This window comes from Podarcis filfolensis (assembly GCF_964270895.1).
Source record: "Podarcis filfolensis genome assembly, chromosome: 10".
Taxonomy (NCBI): domain Eukaryota; kingdom Metazoa; phylum Chordata; class Lepidosauria; order Squamata; family Lacertidae; genus Podarcis; species Podarcis filfolensis.
This window is the reverse complement of record NC_139612.1, coordinates 4,644,508-4,670,014: the sequence shown is the minus strand read 5'-3', so window position 1 is coordinate 4,670,014 and position 25,507 is coordinate 4,644,508. Positions and strand designations below refer to the sequence as shown.

The following is a 25,507-nucleotide window of genomic DNA, read 5'->3' as shown; positions in this document are numbered from 1 at the left end:
AGGCCTTAGTTTGCCTACCCATGCTCTAGATGTTGTTGGACTACAACTCCCATCACTCCTGATCATTGTCCGTGCTGGCTGGGCCTGAGGGGAGCTGGAGTTCTACAACAACTGGAGGGCCAAAGGACCAATCTTTCTTATTTTCCCCTTGCCTTGGACCAATCTTTCTCATTTTTCCACCCTGATAATAAAGATTAAAAGGATATGGTGGTGGTCAGATTCTTGATATCCTTTAGGGGTCCAATCTGCTCCTTGCAAAGAAGTTGTAAACTTCACCAACTTGGTCCGTGGAGCTAAAATATATGGCCACTTGCACCCCTGCTAATGTTGCTGTGGGCTGGCTTTGGTCCAGAGCCTCCCATCTGAACATAGCTGTTTAGAGACAGGCAACACTTTCATCTTCCCTTCAGGCTCTCAGTTTCTTTGGCAAGCGAGAGATGTGGGCTTATGGCTGGTACTGCCTACTTGAGACAGATCCAGTTTCAGCATCAAGTACCAGTTTAATTTACGATGATTAATGTAAAGATTTTTGCCCAGGGGTGGTTTTTATTATTATTCAAAAATCCCAACTCTTGGCATTGTGCTATGAAAACTCTCAGGCAACATTACTTGTATGATTTCCAAGGGCGTTGCTGGCTTGCCTTGAAATCGGTTGGGAAGATGTAGAAACCATTTCTGTTCACCTTAGAACATTTTTCTTCCTCCGCTTTCCCATTCCAAAGTATCATGCAGTTTAGCTCCTCTTGACTTGCCTTGTTAACAGCAAAGAATAAACAGGCCTGGTGGTTCTTTGCCAGACTAATGGCAACACTGAGAAATGATGTGTAATTTTCCACCCTTTGAGGTGAAATTGGGATGAGTCCAGTGCAAGCAGGTAATTTTCAAGCCTCTTGTGCCTGTGGTCCCCTCCAGAGTGGTGGGGTGGTTTTTTTTGCTAGTATTGTGCAGCATGTTGGTAGAATAATTGTGCGTCAGTGGTGGACTTATTCTGGATTGTCCACACATCATTCTGCTTTAATAGTTCTTCTGTGATGCTTCCCCAATGTTGCTGCTTTATTGCCATCTGAACAGGCACTCTTGGCACTATAGCGCAACAGAAGCAGGACAGGATACAGAACATCTGTGGTATAAACTGTTACAGTATTTCCACAGGAAGTTTTGCATACCCTCCAAGTATCCCGATTTCCCTGGGACATCCCAGAATTACAGAAGCCACCTTAGCTTCTGATTTGATCCCAGAATGTCCTGTTTCCTCCCTCCAGCGCTGCCGCTGTTGAGCTCGGAGAGAAGGATGAGTCAGAGCTTGCAGTGGTGCCACGTGAGCCAGCTGGCTCCCACAACAGCACTGTACCAAAAGGCACATGTCCTTTTGCACTGCGCTGTTGCACAGGTCAGCTGATTCCCGCAAGAGTGCCACACCAAAAGACACACGTCCCAATTTTCATCAGGCTAATGTTGGAGGGTATGAGTTCTGGGATATGGGCCTGTTGGAAGTGAAGTGGTATGTCAGCCTTAAACTCTTGCAGGCACACAGAGTATTAAAGTGAGATTGCCCTGTTCCCATCACAAGCACAAATGGTCACAAAAGCCCAAGGAAAAGGGCATGTGGAAGAGGTTGTGTTCCTTCCAGCTCCAGCTAGGATACTGCAGCAATATCCCTTTTGCTTCCTTACTTTTGTTTCCTGACAGGCCAGCAGCTAAGAGGTGCCAGGCTCCACCCAAACAGCAGAATTACTGTACAAGGTACAACTTGTCACTTCAGCCTGCAAGAGGCAAGAGATGACATGTTTGACTCCTCCTGCATATTAAAAAATTCTCATTGAATGTAGAAAACGTGCATGTGGTGACCAGGCAAAGGACCTGACTTGCTATTTTTCTATAGGCAGAGAGTTTTTAAAATCGGAGGCTGCCTTCTGGCATGCAACCCCTGCTCAGTGTGGCTCTGTGTTCCTGTACATCGGGATTCCACACTGTGATGCTGTTCTTCCTCCTCCTCTGACGAAAGGCAAAGACCAGTGTAGACAGAAGTGGCTGTGGTGTGGCACAGGAGACCCACTTTTCCAGGCAGAGCCTCAAATTTGAAAAGGAAGGACCAAAGGTTCCATATGTGTCATGTGGTATAGTAAATATTTAACTCTGAGAAACATTATGGTTACACTTGAGTCCCTTAACAGGCTTTCAGACCTTTGAAGGCACCATGGAGACAGGCTGCATCTCATCTATGTGCATGCGCTTGGCAAACACTTGTTCATAGGCTCACTTCAACCGCTGAAATGGAGATGTGTAGTTCAGGGGACAGAGCCTGCCACTGCAGTGCTGATTCTTTATACCACCAGTGCATTCATTTGATATAGTGGTAATGGGCTTTGGTAGCAGTAATCGTGAATTCGGTGGGCATCATGGTTCATGCATCTTTTGACTACAACTTGCAAGGTGCATGCCACAATAAACTATTTAATTCCCATGACCACACAACCTGCCCATATGAAGAACAACATGGATGCCTTGCTGGATTTAAGCCTGGATACGTCTTGTGTGCATTGGCTGCTATGCTGTAAACAGTGGACTTGAAGCATGGCTCTTTGGTTGAGATCAAGGACCACAGCCTACCTTGGCTTTGCCCAGCACTAGTGATGGGACCCCTAGCTACTGTGATGGTCTTTACTTGTTGACACTTATTTGTGGGGAATCCAACATGGCGGATGCAGCAGTGCAACTAACGTGAACAGTTGCACTGTGGTTTGATTCCTAAAGGGAAATGTACAGAATGTCCACCAGCAGAATTTCTGAGGTTGAGCAGCTGCTAATTTAGCAAGCTGGTCATAGGGGGAAACAGATGGTCATCTGTGAGAAACTTTTGAGAATTAGTAGTGGTCTTTTGCTCCAAAGGGTTTGGGAATGGTGGGGCAAGAGCCTCAGCAATTATATGCATCTGATGAGAAACTGTGTGGGACAAATCCGATTGGGCACTGAACAGAATTCATTTTGGGACTTGGCTGAACTTTCCTACATCCACCTCTCCCTTGCTAATCTTGGTTTTGCACAGCTGCGTCTGATTAGAAAGATTAACTCTGGTGGAGATGGTGAAATAATCCTAGAGAATCAGCACAATTAACACGCCATTGCAGCTTTATCCCAAGAGAAACACACCCAGATTGATTAATTCATTTGATTTCTCAGCTGCACTTCATGATGAGATCCTAGAACAGATTACAGCAATTTAAAAATACAGGATTAAAAATGGTTAAATCAGGTTGCATGCAATGAAACAGGGAGGATCCTAAAATGTACTGTATATATCAGGTGTCAAAGGTCAGGGTAACATCTTCGGCATACAATGAAAGCTACATAGTGAAGGTGCCAGACGGGAATTCCATAATTCAGCGGCTGCCGCAGGGAATGTCCTCTCCTGAGTGGCTACCCCCAAAACCTGTAAGGGTGGTGGAACTACTGGGAAGCTCCCCCTGCTGATCTCAACACTTCAGAGAGTTTGTAGAGAAGGAGGCCCAAGTCATTTAGGGCTTTAAATACTAATTACACATCCTGAATTAGGCCAGGAAATGTACTGAAACTAGTGCAGCTGTTTTAAAACAGGGGCTTCATGAATTCTAAATAGAACCCTGGCCAGTAGTCTGGCTGCCACATTTTGGACAAGATGAAGTTTCTGAATCATCTTTAAGGCAACCCCGCATAAAGTACATGGCAACAATCCAGTATGAATCTTACCAGAGCACAGAACACAATGGCTAAGTCACTGCTTTTTCAGGGATATTGAAGAGCCCATGGTCCTAGTTGGTGGGAAAAGATATACTACCCTGGGCTGAGTTTTCTACTGCATTGTGTATTTTAAAAAGGACAAACCTGTGTGTGTTGATGTACCCGTGTGATTTTAAAAGAATAGGGTGCAGAATATTATACCATTTTGATGGGATTTCTGCAACATTTACGTTAAATGCAAAGAGAAAAAGAGACATGGATGTCCTCTGATTCAAAGAGCCTGCATTCTCTCCCCCCCCCCTCAATCTTGCCTCTTCCAAAGAGGAAGATCAGTGTTTGATGTGGAAAGAGTCCAGAAATGAGTTGCAAGCAGAGGCCAAAGGCTAGGTCATGAGTAAAACAGATCTGAGGCCAAGATGCTTAGAAGACTGTCCACCACAGGCAAGAGGCTGAGGTTTAACTCTATATGTAATTTTCCTCTATTGCTACAAGCTGTCAATTTCCTCTTGACACCCTTGTATACATAATCTCTTAATATGGTAAATATGTTTGCCAAGGTTTAAGCATCTTTTAATTTGTGCCAGTTGGCATGTTTCAACTTGTTCTAGAGTACTTAGCAGTGTAGAATTTTGTTTCAAATCCCCCTTGGCTTTACACGTTAGGCCTACAACTTCCTTTAATGCAAGGGCCAAGGTATCTTCTGGTTCATATTTAAGTCTGGCATTCGGATCTGATTTAATGAAGCGGATACAGTTCGAAGTGCTCACAAAATGCTTATTTGCTCTGTACATTGACTCCAGTACCAATCCCTGAGACACAAATGCAATCCCTTAGTTGACTTGTTCGTAAGGCAGTTTTGAGGTGAACCAATTTTCTTTGCTTCCCCAAATTCCATCTCAGCCTTTAATATCTCATTGGGCACAAAAAAGACTGATTGTACATCAGTTGATTCCACAGACTTAGAAGGTTGGAAAGAACTACTTCTCTTTGAAAACTGACAGCTTCTATGCAGAACACAAAAGACCGAGGAAGAAGGCAAGTTATAAAGCTCTTTGGTTGCTTCCTTCGCCTGAAGCCTCTAATGTTTGCTTCAGTTGCCATGATAACTTAAGACTGCATTCAGACGTGGGGTTTATTGCGCTAGTTTTCCTACTTTTAATGCTAGTGCTTCTGTCCCGATTTCCAACATTCCCTTTGCAGTACCTGTCACATTATGGAACTGTGGCTTTTTGACTGATATGCTGCCATGTCCTAGTTAATTTTGAACAGTCTGAAAGAAGTGTATGCTACCTCAAAGTTTATCACATGAAATTACAATGCAAAACTCCTAGAATTTTACAAGTTAGCTGGTTTGCAAATGGATTTTTTAATATATATTTTTACAATTAACACAGAAATGAATTCTAAACCTCCACTGGATTTCCAGGACTGGCTTTTGCATCATGTGAAAGGTGGCATAAAGCAGAGAATTTGTTAGGTAAGAAAGCATCAGGAAAACAGCATAAGCTCTGGCTCATGACTGAAATAGGCCCGAATGCCTATCTTGAAGGCAGAAATGTTTTTCAGTCTGGACTGTGTGAGAAGCACAAATGTTGACAAGGCCTTAATCAAGCTAAGATAATGTACCAGTGTGAAGAAGGTGCAATATTTGTTACTCCCTGTGGCTAGCAGCACTGAGTGGCCTTCATGCCTCTCCCTGTATCTCAATAAGACTTGGGACCATGTCCACCAATGGAAAACTGTTTCTGCAGATGTTTACCCCGCGGCCTTTCATTTGCTAATAGAAAGAAGTTACGTTGCGATAAAAGGAGGAATTAAAGGGAAGCAATCAGTGAGGAGCAAAGGGTTTCTGAGATGTTTGGTAATAGAGAGTTAAGTAGTAGTTAATGTTAATCTGGCATACTGTTCTTCTGAGTAGAGTACTATTTAAAAGCATATTCATATTCTATTTTGCATTTCCATATAATCATTATTTGCATATGCTGTGCATCATTTCTCCCTTACTCAAGATTCATCACCGCATAATGTACTTTTCTTTTTTCTTTGGTATTATGCTTCTATCTGAAATGCATTCACTAGTCTTCTGTTGAGGGATTTAAAATTATTATTTCCAAATGGATTTTAGCCTCTTGGGTCGTTTGGCCACCATCCATTGGAACAAATTAAGAACATAATTTCTGTCTCATTTTCAGCTCTGTATTACATGTGGTCAAATGTTTCTAGCAAAAGAGTTACATATTCCCCCACAACCACCCCCCATATCCCCCCCCCCCATGGAAAACCATTCATAAAACTGATCAAACGCCCTTTATTTTTCAGGCAAATAACATTTGGGATATTCGGTTAAATAGTATTGTGTTACTTTTATTTTTAATCCAAGGGCTACTGAGTATTCACCGTAATGGGTTTCATCATGCTAAATTTGTACACATTACCATACTTGGTTGAAAAAGGGGGTGGTTGTTTTTTTTTAAAAAAATGAAATACACATATCTACAATAGCAATTATCACAAAGAACACATGGTTGAATGAAGATTTCAATCCAACTTTACAAACGACAACAAAGGCGTCATAAAACAAATTTCGTACACACCGTTGAATAGTATTGACTTTCTTTACATTTGGCAAAGTTATGACCAGAAGACGGCATTTAAAACATTTTTTAAACAAATGCAAATATATACAGGGGGTTGCTTCCAATGCCTCTTTTCTGTTCATGCAGCAGAGTTCCACGTGCACAACAGAACTTCCCCTTCCCTGAAGCCCCCTTCACACCCTCAAAATCTGCTCCAAACAGTTGCAGACACTCCCCCCCCCCGATAGAGCAGATTTTGGGTGTGTTCAGGAAGAGGAGAGGAAGGGGAAATCATAGAATCCATTGGATACAACCCTTTTGTCAGTATCCTCAAAACAGGAAGACATTAAATAGCAACAAACAAACAAACAAACAAACAAACAAACAAACCAATATTATAAACATAAGTGTTCATGTTACGTATATGGGGATAAACTCTGAACATGTAAAAACTCTTAATGGAAACTACCCTGTACATGTAAAAAATAGGTTTGTTCATCACATTTTAGCAACTCTGTGTTTGGAGGTAAACCTGGTGGTCTGGTCTCAGGATGGAATAGGCCAAATATTCCTAAGGTTTGTTGCCCTTAATTCCAAATGAGAACAATGACAAATGAATCATCAAGTGAGTTCAGTTCAATTGCTTCCTGTGGGACTCCGGCTTGAAGTGTCTTTGTGGGATGGTGTACACACTCGCTAGGAACAGAACAAAAAAGAAAAGGTCTGGTTTTCTTTCCATTTGGCATGTGTTGATGGTAACTTGTTAAAGAAGAGGAAGCAGAGAGCAAGAAAAACGGTCAGTTCCCATCATAAAGGGATGTAGGAAATCCTCCGCTTGCTTTTTAAACTTGTTCATAAATGATCTGAAGTGAGGGATGAACAGTCACACGACCATTTTTTTGCAGTGGTCAAAACAAAAGTGGATTGTGAAGAGCCCCAGAATGAACTCTCCAAGCTAAGCAAACACACAATGAAATGGCAAATGTAGTTCCAGGCAAGCAAGTGCAATGTCATGCACACTGCACCAAAAAAATCCTCATTCCACATATCCACTGATGGGGTCGTGGTTGGCAGCTTAATTGAAAAGACTGACCCAGTGTGCGGCAGCTGTGGATTCCGTGTTTGGAATCATTAGGAAAAGGATTACAAATCAAACCGGCAATACTGTAATACCTTTATACATAGCTATGCATTGTGTGACAACACTTGGAATACTATATACAGATCTGGTCACCACATATCAAAGGAGATCTTGTAGAGATGGAAAAGGCAACCAAAATGATGAATGGGTTGCGGCCATGCCCATACCTTGGGTTACCTACCATATGTACATATAAGACTTACTCCTGCTATCTATCTCTGACAAGAAAGGATAAACACGTTACTAGATTTGGGCCAAGCAAGCAGGCCTTGCCTCATACAAGATGGTGAAGGAAGCTAGCATGAGCCCGAGACTGGCTTCCAAGCAGGACATTTGCTTTATTTCCATGACCCTGGAGTTGCTCTGCTCCACAGGCTACTGTAAGCGTAATGGGTGAACAAAGCCTTAGACACATTATTGCCATCTAGTGTAAACTATTTCACAGTCATCTATAATGATTATACTTAGCTGAAGACCTGGATTTCATAAATGCTGGAGATCTGTTGCAGCGTGGAAGTGTCTACAAACCAATAAAGGGTCTTTATCTAGATACACACATTTTTCATGCAGCAGGTGTGGGGGGGAAATGTTTAAGTTTTATCCCTTAAACAGTCATACCATTGTAACTATATATAAAGCAGCTTTAAAAATATTATTATGGAAAAGAAAGCTCTACTGACTTTGTTAACTGAACCACACATATTGCCAACATTTTGTTTTTAATAAAGCATGTTAACTGTTGTCCTTCCTCAGGCCTCATGGGCGCCTAGTCAGATACAACCATACTTGGCTGTTAAGAGAAATAAATTGTGCCCTTGAAAGCTTATCAGCCGCCGTCCTTCATCTGGAAGCAATTACAACGTTATAAATGATATTAAATGTTGTATCAACTGTACTTTGAATGTGCTTGGTAGAAGAAGAAAAAAGCCAAACAGGTAACTGCAGCACTCAGAAAATAGGACCTATAAAGGACCAGCGTTCAGACTACAGGAGGTAGCTTCATTTTGTGAAGGCCCAAAATATTTTGGTTTTGTAACTTGGATGTCTCTGTGACATTGTATAGTTTTACACACACACACACACACACACACACACACACACACCATGATCCCATCATGCCATGGTTTAGTGTCCCTAAATGTTGCAAGGGAAAGGAGGACAACTCACAATGTGGATTCTGTTTTCAATAGCATCTCTTGAGACGCATCAGGCGCACCTCAGTCCTGTGCTTTCCGATTGACAATTTGGGTGTCATGTCTAAGGCTGGAATGCACTGAGGAGCTGTGATGACTGGAAGGCGGATGATGTAGTTTGGCAGAAGTGGTTTCTTCATGATCACTGGGAGAAGAGCAAAACCTCTGGTTGACATAAGTTACTTGAAGGTAGAAGGAAAGAGTCTAAAATTGCGGCAGAATGGTGGTGGTCTTAAACAAATATGCTTACCTAATGGAGGCTGTAAATTCTATACAGTCTCATAGAAGTTTTCAACTTCAAAATTATCTCTCCCCTCCCCTTATTCAAATACACAAAGGGGGGGAGAGGTGGGTGTATTTTGAGACAGGGGTGGGCAGACGTAGTTCAGTGGGTGATTTGAAGCAGATCAGCAAGGATTTCTGACACTTCATTGCTTAACAACAATGGCAACAACAAAATGATTTTCCTCTTAAAATTATACTGCTGACATGAGTAAAAGGGAGTGACTAAGTGAATTTTTGAATAGGAGGACTGGGAGTTCTGTTCAGTTCTGTTACTCAAAACAAATTCCCGGGCTCTTTTAACTCTAATCCTTTACCTCTGGATCCACTTGGTGTGTCTCAGTGTTCCAGTAAGAAAATAAGGTAGATCCCACAAACCTGAAGTCTGCCCTCCCCCGTTTTAATGTGTTCAATCTCCAAGTCCGCTGGAGTCATCAAAATTACAACATTGCCAAAACACAGCTCCACTGAGTTCAGTAAGACTGAATCTCAGGTAGGGATGGGTGAATTTATGCATTTGTATGCATTACTTGGTTGTAGAACTGCATTGCAAAATTGAGAGAAGTGCAAACTTTGAATGATGCCTCTGTATGGCTTCCAAAAGTGTGAATTAGGTAGCTTCTCCTTTCAATGCAAACTGAATCGAATTCCTCCCCCATCCCTACTCCCAGGTAAGTGTGGATTGCAGCCTCAAAAGTGCTTAACTTTGGTCCTATTGCCCTCCTGCACCCACCTATGCTGGTTTCCCAAGGCAAATGCCCCCCCCAAATTGAAATACCAAAGGGCACAGGACTACTAATAGCAGCTCAACACCGCCTGCCTCTACAGCCCATGTGATTTTATCCTGGTTTTAAAAGGTGTAGTAGCTGCCAGTGCTCTGTTCTTGCATTCATAAAGTATATTCATTGCCTACAATTAACTGGCTACATAAGGATCAAATAACACATAGCGCAGTTTGACTCCTGAAACCTAGCAGTTCTGTCCCTGGACTGGGAATCCAAAGGTAAGCTGCACTGAAGCTTTCTGAGGAAGAAAAAAAATATTTAAAAGCAATAGAGTCACATGACAGAGAGTTTACCATGTCAAAAAAGATTGGGAGTAAGCTGTACATGTAATGAACCCCACTAAGAGGGAAGGAGATATAATCATTACCGCTCCCACGTTACATTTGAGAAGCCCTGAGCTGTGTTTTCAATACTAAGACGAGAAACGGACTTCTAAGTGCTTGCTTCAGAGCTTTTCAATGCAATGTACCATAAACAGAGACATATATGGAAGAGACGTTCGTACAACACTTAGTACATCCCTCTTAACCCAAACGCTTCCCTTGATTTGCCACCAAGTGTGAGATCTGGCGTGTCTATTTCTGTGTCCCTTCTCAGGAAGAGAAAGATGGCATCTAAACGTCATGCAAGAAAATGGGTTAAGGCAAACCATCTGGTGTTAAAGTTAAGGATCTATCTGGTGTCAGTGGGCACTTCACAAATAAATCTCTTTGGATTTGTGGTTTCCCGCCTGCCCTCCTCTTTAGCTTATGTAGGTTGCATTTCGTGATCTTTTATCTTTTTTCGGGCTTGCTTTGCTAATGTTTTGTCTATGCTCTCAGCAGGAAAACAACCCCCCCCCCACAAAAACCCCAAAATCCCTTGAGGGAGGGTATGAAAAAAAGTTTGATGCTCCAAGGCAAAACCTTAGGACCCAGGCAATTGATTTCTTCGGTTCCTGCTTTTCCTGCTGTTGATGAGAGCCTTCAACTTGCCATAATCCCCTCTCATCTTCTGGGAATCTTCGGCCTGCTGGCCAAGTTGCCTCGTGTCTTTGCAATATTGATTAATCATCTGCAGTTCCGAGTGGCTGAAGGCTCCCGCCAAGTCCTTTGGATGGAAGGGCAGAGACTGGAGTGAACTAGCCCAGGTCCACGGGGACCACTTTTCAGTCATGAAGGCCACCGTGTCTGAATCTAACACCTTGAAGTTCACCTTTGCTATCGTTTGCTTGAAGCCATTTTCCGTCGCAATGCAGTGATAAAGCCCTCGGTCAGCATCCTGGACAGAGCGAATCAAGAGCCCTTGTTCGGTTGATATGATCCTTTCATTAAGTTTGACCTAGAAGACAGACAGACAGCATGTGCTCTAATGTCATGGGTTTGAATATGACCAGTAAAATAGAAGAAAAATCCATATTTATCTAGATATACAAGATATATAAGCTAAGCAAGCCATTTTCTTTCCACTAGACACCCTGCTTGAAATCTATTTCTAAGGGAGAGCTATTAAACACAGCAGTGCCTTTATTATTAGTAACTAATAAGTTTAGTCTTGTTTTTACATCCTCATTATTATTTATTAATTAGTCAGTTTTTTGCCCCGCAACTTGAGGTGACTTACAATATTTTAAGCAAACAAACATTAAAACTGTACATTAAAAGATTTCACCCAAGCAGAAAGGCCTGATGGTTAAAAGCCAAGATGGTTAAAAACTTGGTTAAAAAGGAATGTTTTGGTTTGTCAGCTGAAGATATGTAATGACGGCGCAGAGGCAAGCCTCCCCAGGGAGAACATTACACAAGCAGGGAGCCACCACTGAAAACTTCAGACCTGGAACATACTGTTTCTCGTGTTGTATTTCTGTGTGTCACAGAGGCCATTAGAAAGAAATTGACAACACAGAGCTCATGTCTTGGCGAGTCAGGAAAATCATGGGACTTGAACTCACAACTACATACCTCACTGGTGAGGCTTAAACCATAAAAACACATTTTCCAGAAGACAATTTCAAACTGGGGGTGTAAAGCAGAGGTGGGGAACCTATAGCCCTCCAGACATTTTGGACTTCAGCTGCTATCGGCCTCGGGCAGCCTAGCCAGTGGGAAGGGGTGACGGAATTTGTAGTCCAGTGTTTCTCAAACTTGGGTCTCCAGCTGTTGTTGAACTACAACTCCCATCTTCCCTAGCTAGGAGGACCAGTGGTTAGGGATGATGGGAGTTGTAGTCCAACAACATCTGGAGAGCCACATCTTCCCCACCCCTTTCTGCTTGCTATTATTCAGACAGGTTCATTCACAAAGACCAGGAGCATTTTTCCTCCTGCAGAGACACTGCCTGAGATTTGTAAACAGCAATAATTTCATTTTTTATTTATTTAAGGAAGGATAAATATGGATCCAACTTGGATCCATATACACAATTGCACTGTATATCATAGAGTTGAAATTTGAGAGCTTTGGAAAGGACAGAAATGGAAAATGTGATTACACAACGGTCAGGAAAATTCTTGTTGCTGTGAGTATTTTTAGTTCAGGCTAAATCCTTGCTACAAAAGCTTTCCATATCATCTTCTCTCTCGGCTCCTCAGACTTAACTCCTCTGTTACGCCTGTTGTTCCTTTCTCAGATTGGCAGCACGTTTTAACTGCTGGAGACATTCCCATGCTGTATACAGAAGGCAGGATCCAGTCAAAGCCAAGTCCCCACTGACTTCAGTGTTATAAGTGTTATGTTATAAGGTTATCCTCTATTGATAAGAGGATGCCCCGGGGTGGGAGGCGAATAATTCATTTTTTTTATTATTGTAAACGGATCAATTTGCATTTCCCAAACCAAAACACAGCTATGAATTTTGTGAAATGGGTCTCCAACCAAAAATGCATACCAGAATTATCTATCTATCTAACTGAGGAAAGTGCATACAAAAATGTTTATATTAGTGAAAGTAATGCAGAAAAGTTTATTACATTGAGGAAAAGTGTTTGCTTTGAAAGAGTTTACAAACATATTATGCTGGTTGTGGGTATATGCTGGTTGTATGTCTAGAGTCTCAGCAACTCAGATGAGTTGGGTGCCTTGTATTTTAAGTTTCATGCTACACTGCCATGGGCATTTGGACACTGGCGTAACTCGAGAGAATATTCTATATGAACAGAAGACCCAGCCTTTATCTTCAGGGTTCCCAGCTGAGTGCACCCTCTTGCCTTCGACCCTCCAATGCTTTTGAGTGAATTTCTCACCTCTTTCCTTCTGTCATTGTCCTTCTGCAAGAGCCATTTAACGGAGGCCTGTGGCGATTTTGGCGTACACTCAAGGAAGGTGGTGTTATTCTTTACTCCGTACTGAATTACCTCTGCTGCATTGCGGTAAGCTGGAATGTGAGAGAGGCCAGATGAGAATTATGATTCCTCTTGACTTGGAAATGCATTGCACTGTTTATAAAACTGGGAAGTGCATGATCACACCTGAAACAAGGAGGATCTCAGGCAGACAATATTCAAGAGCAAGAAATCCGGGGCAGACAGAAACATAGAACTGGAGCTGTTTTAGGAAAATGCTATTTTATTCTATTAATAGCGTGGCTACAATAGATGGTTTAGTCACCTGGACTAATTCGGGTTCCCATTTCCAATACTGCCCCTGTGAGTGGGATGGAGCTGGTAGTAGACCACATAATTAGATGTTTAAATATCCTAGCCTAGATTCCAAACGTATACCAGATAACTGAAATGCAAAATATCCACTGAGTTGTTCAGGCTTCATAATAGTGCAGTTTAGACAAATCATTCCTGATCACCCCCTTCCACAAAAATTCACTCTTCCATTATTTGCTTTAACCACTTATTTTTAATATTGCTTGACAGATTGCATTTTTATCCTGTTCTTCTTCCAAGAAGCTACATTTCACACCCACCCACCCCAAATCTTATCCTTTTTACTCTCAAAAACACCCTGTGATGTGGGTTAGACCGAGATGGGAGTGACTGGCTTCGTGGCTGAGTAGGGCATTGAACCTGTATCTCCTTGACCTTAGTTCATATTAGTATAAACATGGTTAAAGCAACATGATTACGTGTAACTATGGTATGCAAATCCACTTCAACTCATGAATTCACAGTTCAGTTACCATTGCATGCTGGTTTGCTTTAACCATGGTCACCAAGAAACATGGATCCTATTCTTCACTATGGTTAAATCAAATCATGGAGAGGGGGAGATTTAAGATGAAGGAAGGTATATATAATCATAGTTAGGGGGACAATATATGCATGTACTGGATTGTAGTATCCAGAAATGGTTAGGAATAGCTTAGAACAGCACAAACAGAAGGGTGAGAAGATATTTTGTTCCAGATGTATCCAGAGGCAGGTATTTGGTACATCCTTAGTAAAAAATAAAATATGTTTTTTTTAAATTTTAAATATTTTGGAAGCCAACAGTAATTTAGCATTCCTAATTGTCTTTGTGAACAGAATGTTTGTGGAATCATTAGCAGCCTCCAGCATTCTATTTTTAGAATTTCGTGCTCATTAAAGTCAAAATGCTACAGCTTTATACACTCTTAAATATGGGATCAAGCACGGGTTAAGCATCACAGTTAAAACCCAAGGCTGGGGAGAGAAAACCATAGACTTTGAACAATAAAAGTAAATGGTGATTTTTGTTTTTGTATTTGTCCATTTAAATTTTGTTGTAGCTTCCTCCAATGACCACTCCAGGATTTTTGGGAGCCCCAGAGAAGGAGCCTCTCATGGTCACCTTTAACAGCAATGGGGGGTCTCTAAAAATGGCTGATCCTAACTCTGAATATATTATCCAGACGTATTTCCCAACCATTACTCTGGATTTACCTTTTGGGGAGGAAATCCTTTTTTTTTAAAAAAAAAAGTTGCCAATTGCACTATCTCAAGGACCTCCTTCCTTACAGTATCAATTACTCCCACCCAAATATATATATATATATGGAAACACTAAGGAAATAACAGCAGCTGTACTCCATGTGACCATGGATGTATCTTCATCTGTGATGTTGTGATACCATACTGAGACAACATTATAGTCACAGACTGTCTCAGGATCAAACCTTTTGTTTCTTGCATTGTTGTTGTTTAAAAAGATCAACATTAAATCTCCCAAACAAACATAGCACATGAAAAGGAGAAAGGAATGCTAAAAATACATGGGTACTATACTAATTTTTGCCACTAAGCCACAGGGATATTATGATTCACTTATAAGAATGACCACATGTGTTTATAGCCCGTCATATTTCAGTTCAAATTACCTTTTAGGTTAAATCCTCGGCACTGAGTCATAGGGTTTCCATGCTTCACATCTTGTCTTCGGCTTCTCCTAAGATATTAAGGGAAAGGAGCAAGATGGAATTGCAAAAATGACTTTCAGTTCCTAGGTAGCTTTAAAAGGAAATGCAGTACTCGGGTTATTTCAAACAGTAAGGTCGATGAGCTTCCTATAAATAATTGCCCAGTCTCTATGAGAAGATAAAGTCTCATTAAGCCACTTTATCCAGATCACGATGAACCCTTACAAGTGATTCTATACAGTGGAAAGAATGAAAGTAACTTGCATTTCATCCAAACATCTGCCTTCAGGTTTCGGGGTTTCAACAAAATGTATTTTGAGCAAGGAAACTAGAAACTAGAGACTTTTGTAATACACCTAAATGTTGCCACTCTTCCACATTTATGGAACATAAGCAGTAGAAGCAGATTGTTTACTTAGGCTTTCCATATAACACTGTCATTCTGAATGAATGCTGTAATGTTCTGATTGAGTACCACCCACCCACATGTTTACTTGGTGTATTTGCAATTTATGCAGTTCTCAAATATGATGGTATTCTTTGAACTCAGTGCTCACATAGATCCCCATTGGTTTTCCCGTGCCAATGTTTCACCCTCTCCCCTATGCACATTGTGCATTCTTCCCCACAGCAGTGGCCCAAGTTCTAGAGTGCGAATGGGAAAACAAACCAATTCATGACGATAGAACTAAACATTACCTAAACATTATCGGAGAAGCTGGAAGAACGGAAATGTCACTTTTGGTAGAATCTCAATGTCACTTGCAATGTGCAGTTCTGTATTGATTAGCAATATGAAATTTGGAGGAGTGGGACTTAACTAAATTGAACTTAAAGCACTTATGAACATAGGAAGTTGCCTTCTATGGACCATTGTCCCATCTAGCTAAATACTGTCCACTCTGACTGGCAGCAACTCTCAAACATCTCAGGAAGAAGTCTTTACAAGCTCTTTGTCTGGAGAGGCTTTTAAATTGATGATCTTGTGGGCTGAACATGGGAACTTTATGTGCAAGGTGTGAGCTCTGTGGCTGCACAAAGCTACTATACATACATAAGAGACACAGAGCTAGGTAAATATTAGCACCTCAGAAGGAGGATGACAGAATTTCTCAGCCAAACCTTCACTGAGAAAGTTTCTGCTAGTTGAATGTTACTCAAGGCTGGCTCAAGATTTTTTGCTACCTTGGGTGGCTGCACTACAAAATCCATGTAGATCCCCTATAGTCTTGTAGATGAACTTAAAGCACTTACACCCAACTTCATTCATGCTCCTAAAAATATTGCTGTCCCAAGTGTCACCTGAGTTAGTGTGCAGTTAGATGTCACTATATAAACTACATATGTGTAGTTTATATAGTAAGATATTTAGTTGTATTTCATTATTGTAGTCTGTATTATGTAGTCCATATGATGATTGATAATATTTTATATATTTTTCATGGAAAGTATCCTCTTTATATGGAAGTGTGGTGATTTCCCTTTCGTTGGGTTGCAGCATCAACAACTTACATGGTTTGAAATGCCATGTCTCCTCCACTTCCCTTTATAGAAAACTGTCAGAATTATAGTTATGGATCAAGTCGCTGGATCTCCAACAGAGTTCTCAGCAGTGTTACAAAACTATAATTCCTACAGTTGTTGGTGAGGAGGGGGAAGATGACAAAATAGTTAAGAACATAAGAAGAACCTGCTGAATCAGGCCAGTGACCCACCTAGTCCAGCCAAGGAGAAGGCCGCAAGTAGGAAGAACCACAGCAACTAATTTCCAGAAGCATATTGCCTCTGACAGCGAGGGCAGAACATGGCAATCAGGTTTAGGAGTCACTGATAGCCTTATCACCCATGAATTTATCAAACTCTCTTTTAAAGACATTCAAGTTGGTGGCCATCACTGCCTCCAGTAGGAGCAAATGCCATAGTTTAACTATGCAATGTGTGCAATGATTAGGCAACTACACTTTCTTTCCTTCAGGGTGGTCATTCTAAGGATTCATGCCATAGAAGGAACCTCTATATATCCATTCATAAAACCTTGCCTTAACAGAAGCCAGAAATATGTGGTTTGTATCCAATGTTCGTCATACACAGAGTAAGCCCACTGTAATTTATGGACATGACTAAGAGGCCAGTTCATTTCAAGGGGTGTGCTCTGAGCTGAATTTAGTTGGATACAACACACTGGCTCTTAAAAGAAAATTACTGAAGAGAAATACTTACAGCATGCTGATCCATGATCTTTAATACTAACAATCATAACTTGGCTGGGGTGCTCTGATCATCTCAAGATTGTAAGCACAAGAAATGAGATGTGTCTACAAATTCTAGCATTGCTTGCTTGTTTCCCCGCCCCCTGAAGTTCCATGCACACACTAATTCATGGAGGAGGGGGCTAATGACAGCTATTGTCCATGATAGCTATGTTCTGCCTTCAGACTTAAGAGGCTATTGTGCTCAAATCCTGCTTGTGGGTTTCTCATGGGCATCTGGTTGTGAGAGAACAGGATGATGGTGGACTAGTGGAGCCATCAGACCACTCCAGCAAGCCTTTATGTTCATACTGAAATCTGCATTTTAAAGGAGCCTATAACCCCGGTGAAGAATGGAGAAGTAGAGACATTTGTTAAGAAAGATGTGTCATGAGTGTGTTTTGGAAATAAGGACATGATCAGATATCCTGAAGTTCTGTTTTGGGAACAAAATTTAGTAGGAATCCAAAGGGCAAAGGAATAACAAATGCAGCCCATATAAAAGCTACTACTACTGTCTAGACTTTGAGACTTGACTTCACTCCAATTACTGATGTTTTCTCAATCATAATCTGTTGTGTTTTTTTAAGATAAAGGAACAACTTATTTCCTAAACATATGAAAACCAGACTTCATTCAATATGCATTTATTTTTTCTCCCCACTATAAAAAGCAAAGGATATGCAAAACATTATCTCAACTAGATGATGTATTCTGCTAACATGCTGGAGATATTAAGAAATCCATAGGCATTTGTAAATGCTTGGCTAGGTTCAGTCCACACCTATACTATACTTGGCAACTGGATAAAACATCTGAAACCAGCAATTGCCATACATCCCTTGTAGGAAGGACATGCTGCCTTACTCCAAATCACAAGAGCACCGCTGGGAAATAAAGTAACTATAGTAACACAGGGAACTAAATTAATGCTCTGTGTCTTAGCTTCCAGAATAGACAAGGCTTTATTGAGCCTTATTTTTGATATGGCTTTAATACCACTTCCAAATGCTGGCAGAGAAAAGAACTTAGTATTGATGAATGCAGTTGCTCATTGGCAGGCACAAATTCTGCTTTTGCTCATTTCAGAATAGAGAGATAGTAATGAGAGATAGTAATGGCTCGGTGATGAGAGCACATCTTTTGCTCACCAAATGGAGCCTATCAGCCACCAGGTAAGATGGTTCCCTAGGGACTTGTGAAATCTCAGGAACAAAAGAAGCTTCCTTATACTGAATAAGGCTAATGATCCAGCTGGCTTAGTGCAGTCTACACTGATTGGCAGCAGCTCTCCAGGATTTTATTTTGTTTTTTTTTAAATGATATTTATTCAAATTTTCATCCATACATAAACACAAAAGAAAGAGACAAGAAAAACAAAAAAAACAAAACAAAAAAATACAGCAAAAAGTAAAACCAAAAAAAAACCAAAAAAGAAAAAAGAAAAATACAAATCTCAGCTTACAACTTTTCATTTGCTTATTTCTTGAACCTCCTCACACCTCCCTTTTTGTATTCTAGTTTAAATTGTTATTCCAGCAAATTCTTCCCATGTTTCTCAATTTTAATTTAAATAATTAATCTTCACAATCTATCTTATTTGTTGATTCGACATAAGCTTTCCATCTTTTAATATTATCTGTTATTCAATTTACCTTAATCTCTTTAACCTTATCTTATCTTAAAAATTTTAAAATTTCAAAGTTTACATCATATTCATACATATCTCCTTAAATCATTTCTGCTAAAGCCAATTTAGTTCCTTTCCAGCATATTCCCTGATATTTCATTAATATTACACTAATTCCAAAATTAACAAAAGAATTTCCCTTTGTATCTCTAATTTTTATCCAGCGGTCCCTTCTTCCTGGTTTCGGATTGTGTCAGTCCTTTCTGTCCATTACATCCAGTCCATCAATCTGGTGTTCTAATGTCCGAAGCCCTTAAATCTCTTCTAGGCCCCTTCTGCAGATTTTCTTGTTCTTGTTTGTACTTACGCACTTCTTTATCTATTGTTGGTTTCTTGGGGAGTGGGTCTCCGGAGGGTTCCATCTGGTAATAATTTCCATTTTCCTTGGTCAGACTGGCCCCTTCCCCCCAGTCCCACTCTCCGTCGTCATCTTTGTAATCCAAAAAATATTTATCCAAAAAATAGTTCTTCACCTGTTTCATGGTCCCACTAGAGTTAAAAGCTTCCTTGATTTCAAACACTGCCCAGCACTCTCCAAGTTCCATCTTCCAACACAGTGGCTTTTGTTCCTGCAGGACTTTGGGTCTCTCCATTTGTGTTGTTTGAGGAGTAATCACTACCTCTTCCTTCTTCATCTGCCCTTGGACTTGCCTTGTTAAGCCAGATTCCTGAATTGATCGCTGTATAGCTTCTTTATCCTTATTCTCTGTTAAATCATATTCACTGGCCACAGCACTCATCAAGTCCAATTTTTCATGCATCAAATTCATTTTATCATGCAGCTGCTCCAGCAAAACATTTGTCATGCCAAGGGCAGACACCAAATCTTCCTTCCAACACATTTCTGTCAAGGTAAACGGCTGGTCCCACGATCCAAATCTCGCAGCTGTCTACAAATAAACTGTGACAACAAACTGACAAGCTCCCTCTAGGGGACACAGTTTCTATTTGTATCCAATTTTAAAATGTATCCACCAAAGAAGATTACTTTCGATTTTCAGATACTTTGTTTCTTTAAAATACAAAAATGCAGAAAGTAGCATTGAATTTAATTTGTTTCTCTTTAGCTATCTGCCAAAAGTACTCCGCTTCCAATCAATGGACGTCTCAAACAATTTCTGTCCCGACACCCCGTCCCCAGTTTAGGGACGATGGAAACTTAAATTCCTTTACTCTCCTCCTGCAGGATTGAACAGTCAAATTCCCCCCCCCTTTTCTCCTGCTTCGAAGGGGGTTTTATTAGTTATAAATGCAGGAAATTTCCAATTTTAAAGCAGTTTTCCAGGCTATTAGGTTGCAGGGTCTTTGCTTCAGTCTATATACAAAAAACGGGAGGCGGACTTCCTGTTTAAACCTTCCCGCTTCGTGCCTAATTCATAAATTTTGCAATTTTCTTAATCCAATTCTCCGTTTTTACTCACGGGTACTTGATTTAGAGTCCAAATGTCATCAGGAAAAAGTCAGCGCTCTCCGGTGATGGCTGCACGGCTTCCCTCCATGGAAATAGCGATCGGTTCGCAGCACCGCGCTGCTCACCCCACTTCACTCCGGGGCCACGAAAAGGGGTTTCCTCATGAATAGGGGAGGCACTCTTGGTGCTCTGCCGAACCCCACGTTCCCAGGCTTCTCCGCCTGGGATTTCTAACAGGCCCCCGCCTTCGCCGCGGCGGGAAGATCCAATTTCCACGGAGCCCGTTCCTCCGGTCGGAGGAACTCCGCCATTCGTCGATGGCGCTTACCCGGAAGTCCTCCAGCTCTCCAGGATTTTAGACTGGGATTCGTCAGGTTGAAAACTCCTCAATAAAGCAGAATCAGGAAGGGCTCAAATCTGCCTAAAATCATCTTCCTTGGCTACGTATTAAAAATGGACACTAGTATTAGAAACTGATGTCCTGTAACTTTAGATACTCCCTCCAGATAGTGGGAAATGAAATCACGACAGCAGCAAAAACAATTTCTGATAGTCTTTTTTTTAAAAAATGTGATCAGTAAACTATTCTGTTGTGTTGATTATCTGTCAGTGAAGAGTCTTCTATGGTTCTATCCAATGCTGAATGATCAGCATTCCACTCATGCAACAAGATTTGCCCTTGCCCTTCCTCTTCGTCCCCTTCCCTCATCTCCCTGCAACACCCAAAAAGTTGTTCCACTGAGGCCCTCAATACTATGGAGCAGATTTTGAGGGTGCCCAAGGATCGGAGAGGAGGGGCAAGTTCTGTTGCACAAGGGGACGAATGGAATGGCAGTGTTGGATACAACCTCTATATGGAATCTGTTTGACAGGGAAAAAACAGACCCTCAATACATTCAAGGAAGTGCAACACCTTTGCAATGCAAAGACTTCAAGTAGCAATGCTTTGCCAATAAAAATGGGTGGTATTTTTTAGCCTTTAAAACATTAGCAGTGAAAAACACTCCATTCCAATATCGTATTAAATGCCTAGCAAAGGTTAAGTGTTGTCTTGTGGGGGTTTTTTTTCTTCCAAAGACAATCTAACACTTTGTCACCTTTTCCCTGTTGGGTAGAACCTGGAGCAGGAATTGCCATCCCAAGCACAGTAAGGGTCTCTGGCGAGGCAGCAGTCGGCACAGGCCGTCCCGTAAATATGACAGCGGTGCAAGGAAACCTGGGTGACCCCTTCGTCCGAGCTCACGTACAACTGTTGCTGTTTGACAGGAAAGGGAGAGATTTATTTCAGGCACTGAGATTAGAAGAGGAACTTTAGCCAGGATGCAACTAATAAAGGACTAAGCTCTCCCATTCTTTAGGTATTAACAGTGAAACCTAGAGGTGAGCTACCTATGGGTAAAAGGCCAAAATAAACATAAGAGATCTGTGTTATAATATGCCTATAACATTATACCTTCCTGTTAGAAAATACTTAGGGGAGAATGTTAATGCTTTTGAAACACTGAGGGTCATTGTTCTCCTTTGTCAGGCAGAGGGCTGCACTCAGCTTTGGAGATCTGATATGCTACTTCTTTCTAGGTACTTTAAAGTTCTTGGGCCATTTTACCCAGAATAGACCCACTGAAATTAATGAGCACGGCTAAATTAGGCCCATTAATTTCAATAGGTCATCCTGAGTAAAACTTAGCTGAGTACCACCTATTGCCCCATAAGAACCATTATGCTGCATGTGGTCTTCAGCTCCTACTCCCCCTCCCCAGAATAACATGTCAAAAGAACCACTTTACATTATGAATGATGAATGCACATATGATGTTGTTACCCACAAGCATTCCATCATATATATGTACAATAGAATGGACACATGTAGCTGCTTTGGATATGGCAATAAGTACTATGAATACAATCCAGCCACCTCAAAGCACTTTGAGCCGCCCTTGATTTCAATGGCAGAGAATTAAGCATGCATTTTTAAGGCAATGATGTAAAAGAGGATGTAAAAGTGCTCATCTTTGACTGGGTTGTGTCCCATGTCTACATCTACGGAACTCCCTTAATCTACAGCAATGGTGGCCCACAGCAATATAGTTCAAATTATATGAACACGGGAGAGTCTGTTTTAAAGTCCTGCTCACATATGGAGCTTTTTGGCAATCACAGAGCAAGTCACTTTCTCTCACCCTAACCAACCTCATAGGTTGGTGCAAATATAGCTTCAAAGAGGACACAATAAAATGGGTTGGGCCCAGACTAAGCCAAACGCATACACAGTTGAAATCAATGTGGCAAGTTAGTCATGATCTACAATATCTGCAAGTTATACATCTATAGAGATGCATTTAAAATGACATTAACCCCAGACCACGGCTGCTGAATGAGTATTATTCCTTTCCTTACCTTTTTAGATGAAATGGCCATTGTTGTTATAGGAACGTTATTCTGAAAGACAAAAATAAATGATAGCTCCAAATTCCAGTCTTCTATTTTGGTTAACCACAGTCATAACATTTTCCAGTACATAGAACAGCACCCCATTCTTCTAGAAATACTCCCCCCCCTTCACAGTCTCATCATTTGCCCCTCATCATTCTCTTTGACAATGCAATGTTTGACATGGATAAAATATTGAGGCTATGCGCATGGGCCCCTTGTCTTGACAACTTTGAGCCCCTCACCACAAACACTTGCAGCTTAGACAATTCTAGATGAAGAGCCCATCAATAGCCACCTCAGGACTGAAGATAGCCAGCTTACGCCTTCAAACCATCACGTTCTGTTTGCAACAAATCCCTGTATTTATGCTTTGAAGATAATAGTAAGGAACATTTTATGCCACAGCTCATATTTAATTAGCACATGAGGAGGATGAAGGGGAATATCTAACATTTCCTGCATGCAATACCTAACGCTGCACACTATTTCATGGTGTGAGCTTTAGATTATCGATGGAAAACGTCAGCATTAAAAACGAAGTGTTGCTCTGTTTGACGTTTTGTTTGCATTTGGGTTATTCAAAGGACACATGGAGTTATCCAGCACATTGCTCTCTTTTGCTCCACTGGCCTTTGGTTGGATACAAAAAGGGCAAAAGACTCCACCAAAGTGTTAACAAGCATGTCATGTTGAATTAGAGAGACAGTATGCACTCTATTTGTATATATAATAGACAATAGTGTGAATCATTGTTCTGGGGCTCAAGGATTAACTAGAATGAGAAAAATGAAGTTATGGCAGATCATGTTGAACTGGATCCAGCTGCATGGAAGATATGAAGTGGAACAGACAAGGCGGGGTAGACAGAAGATAGACTTGTGGTGGCCCATCGGCCAATATTTTGACCACTTAGTATCTGCTGGTTGTTGGGATTCTTGCAAAGGATGCTAGGTGGGCCTGAGTCTGATTCTGCATTCTACTTCTTATGCATGCTCAGGATCACTGAAGACAAATTAGTTATGTCTTAATTGTTAGGCAGCTCTGTGAACGCACTGTTGCTTGTTAAGCAACTCAGTTTGTTGGATGAGAGGGTTTCTTTCTAATAACTGTTCCGCTGCTGCTGCACAACACAGAAGACTGAAATGGGTCCATGTCTGAAGACCATACTGGGGAACACTTATTTTGAAACGAATGATCACATTTGCTGTTTTAAACTTAACATTGCAGGTCATACACAGCAAATGCTTCATGTTGCACCATGGAATATCCCCCTCAACAAGAAAGGCCACAACATTTGGGACTCTCTAAAATGGTAAGTAAGCAGGGGGGTGACAAAAGTTTTTAAAAATTTGTATGGTGTTGAGAAAGTGAACAGAGAGAAGCCTCTATTCTTCACTCATGACATTAGAATCCCATGAACAGCAAAACAGGACAGACAAAAAGAAGAACTGCACTGGCCAGGCAACTGAGGGAGGCTCTGGTGAACTCCAAGGTTTGCAGAAGTACAAACAAAACCCCTCCTAAACTGTCTGTTTGGCGTGGAAGATGGGGAATATGGAAGCAGGCAGAGAATGGAATGAATCATCCTGCAAAATGACATGACCAGCTGGGACCTTAAACAGGAGCAGACCGCATCACAACATTTTGTTGTGGAACCCACTTGTTAACTTGTTCTGAACAGTCAGTGGGGTGAGCAAGGCCTACTGGCTTACTATAAACCACTTCAAACACACCGGTGTGGGGTGGGGAAGGAACAGGAGTGGTTCTCACTGCCATTGCCCCTCTACTGATCTGATCTTACAAAGGTAGCTGCTGCTGGACCAATTCCAAGCATATCGGCTCCAATTCTGGATATCTATCACAAACATAATAGCAAGGTGAATTCAGGCTCTGATTTAAGAATCCTAAAACCTGCCCCAGACAGAAAGGAAAGCAGAAGAGCATCAGATAGTGACTATTCACCTGCCTCTCGGTTATTTATGCTTATCTTAGATCTCATTTAGATGCATATTTTCCTTAGGAACTAAGAAGAGGAGTGGCAGGGATAATTAGCTGAAAGAAAAGGCTGGATAACAAACTGGTAGAAAAAGGTTGCCAAATGTTCTAAAATCCCCTCCGGCATTCTCTACTCATCTCTGGAAGAGCTTTCAGAAGACTTAATAGTCATGCCAATGAAGTTGTCCAAATTCTTGCCTGGAAACAAGCTTTCTGTGCTCATAAAACCCGCCTTGAAATGACAGGTGAACTGTACAAGACTCAACATTCTTTTCTGGTTTGGATGAAATCCAGGTCAAAGAAGAAATCCTAGTTTCCCTTCCACATCTGTCTCCACTGCACTTTCCATCTCAAAAAGCTGTGCCCCACCACACATATGCTTCCCTCTCCCACAAAGCTGGGAAGTAGCATCCAGAGTTTTTTATTTGGGGGGTGGGTTGCTTGGCTTTGTTGGTTTATTGTCTCCCTTCCCCCTCCCCACCATTCCATCATGCTGGCTAGCAGGATGTATCAGACTGTGAAAGAAGTAATTCTCCCAAGGGCTTCTGACAGGTGGGATAGGTCAAATTTGGATTGGCTCAAAGATAAGCAGAGCTATTTCCTGATTTGGGGATGGGGTGTTAAGTCCAATTCAAGCAGAAGGAGGCTATTAGTCAGAACCTGGCTTACAAGTAGGTATATTTAATCTGATGAGAATAAATTATAGCCAGGATTTTGTTCTATGAACTGCC

The 25,507-nt window shown here is 41.3% G+C and overlaps 1 protein-coding gene across 2 annotated transcripts in view; it reads right to left on the bottom strand.

The window, feature by feature from the left end:
* Positions 1 to 6,011: 6,011 nt before the first annotated feature.
* Positions 6,012 to 25,507, bottom strand: part of SEMA3C (semaphorin 3C) — a 126,737-nt gene continuing 107,241 nt past the window's right edge. Inside the window, exons 14-19 of one of the 2 annotated variants that reach the window (XR_014539392.1) lie at positions 22,746 to 22,787; positions 21,446 to 21,603; positions 14,960 to 15,027; positions 12,915 to 13,045; positions 9,575 to 11,014; positions 6,012 to 9,397 (exon numbers count right to left, since the gene is read on the bottom strand). Coding sequence is in view for 1 of the 2 variants with exons in the window: in XM_083575137.1 (XP_083431263.1) it covers positions 10,601 to 11,014; positions 12,915 to 13,045; positions 14,960 to 15,027; positions 21,446 to 21,603; positions 22,746 to 22,787 (813 nt within the window). In the remaining variant the exon portion in view is untranslated. Of the gene's footprint in view, positions 11,015 to 12,914; positions 13,046 to 14,959; positions 15,028 to 21,445; positions 21,604 to 22,745; positions 22,788 to 25,507 lie in introns of both variants that reach the window. The other variant, XM_083575137.1, reaches the window with a different exon arrangement.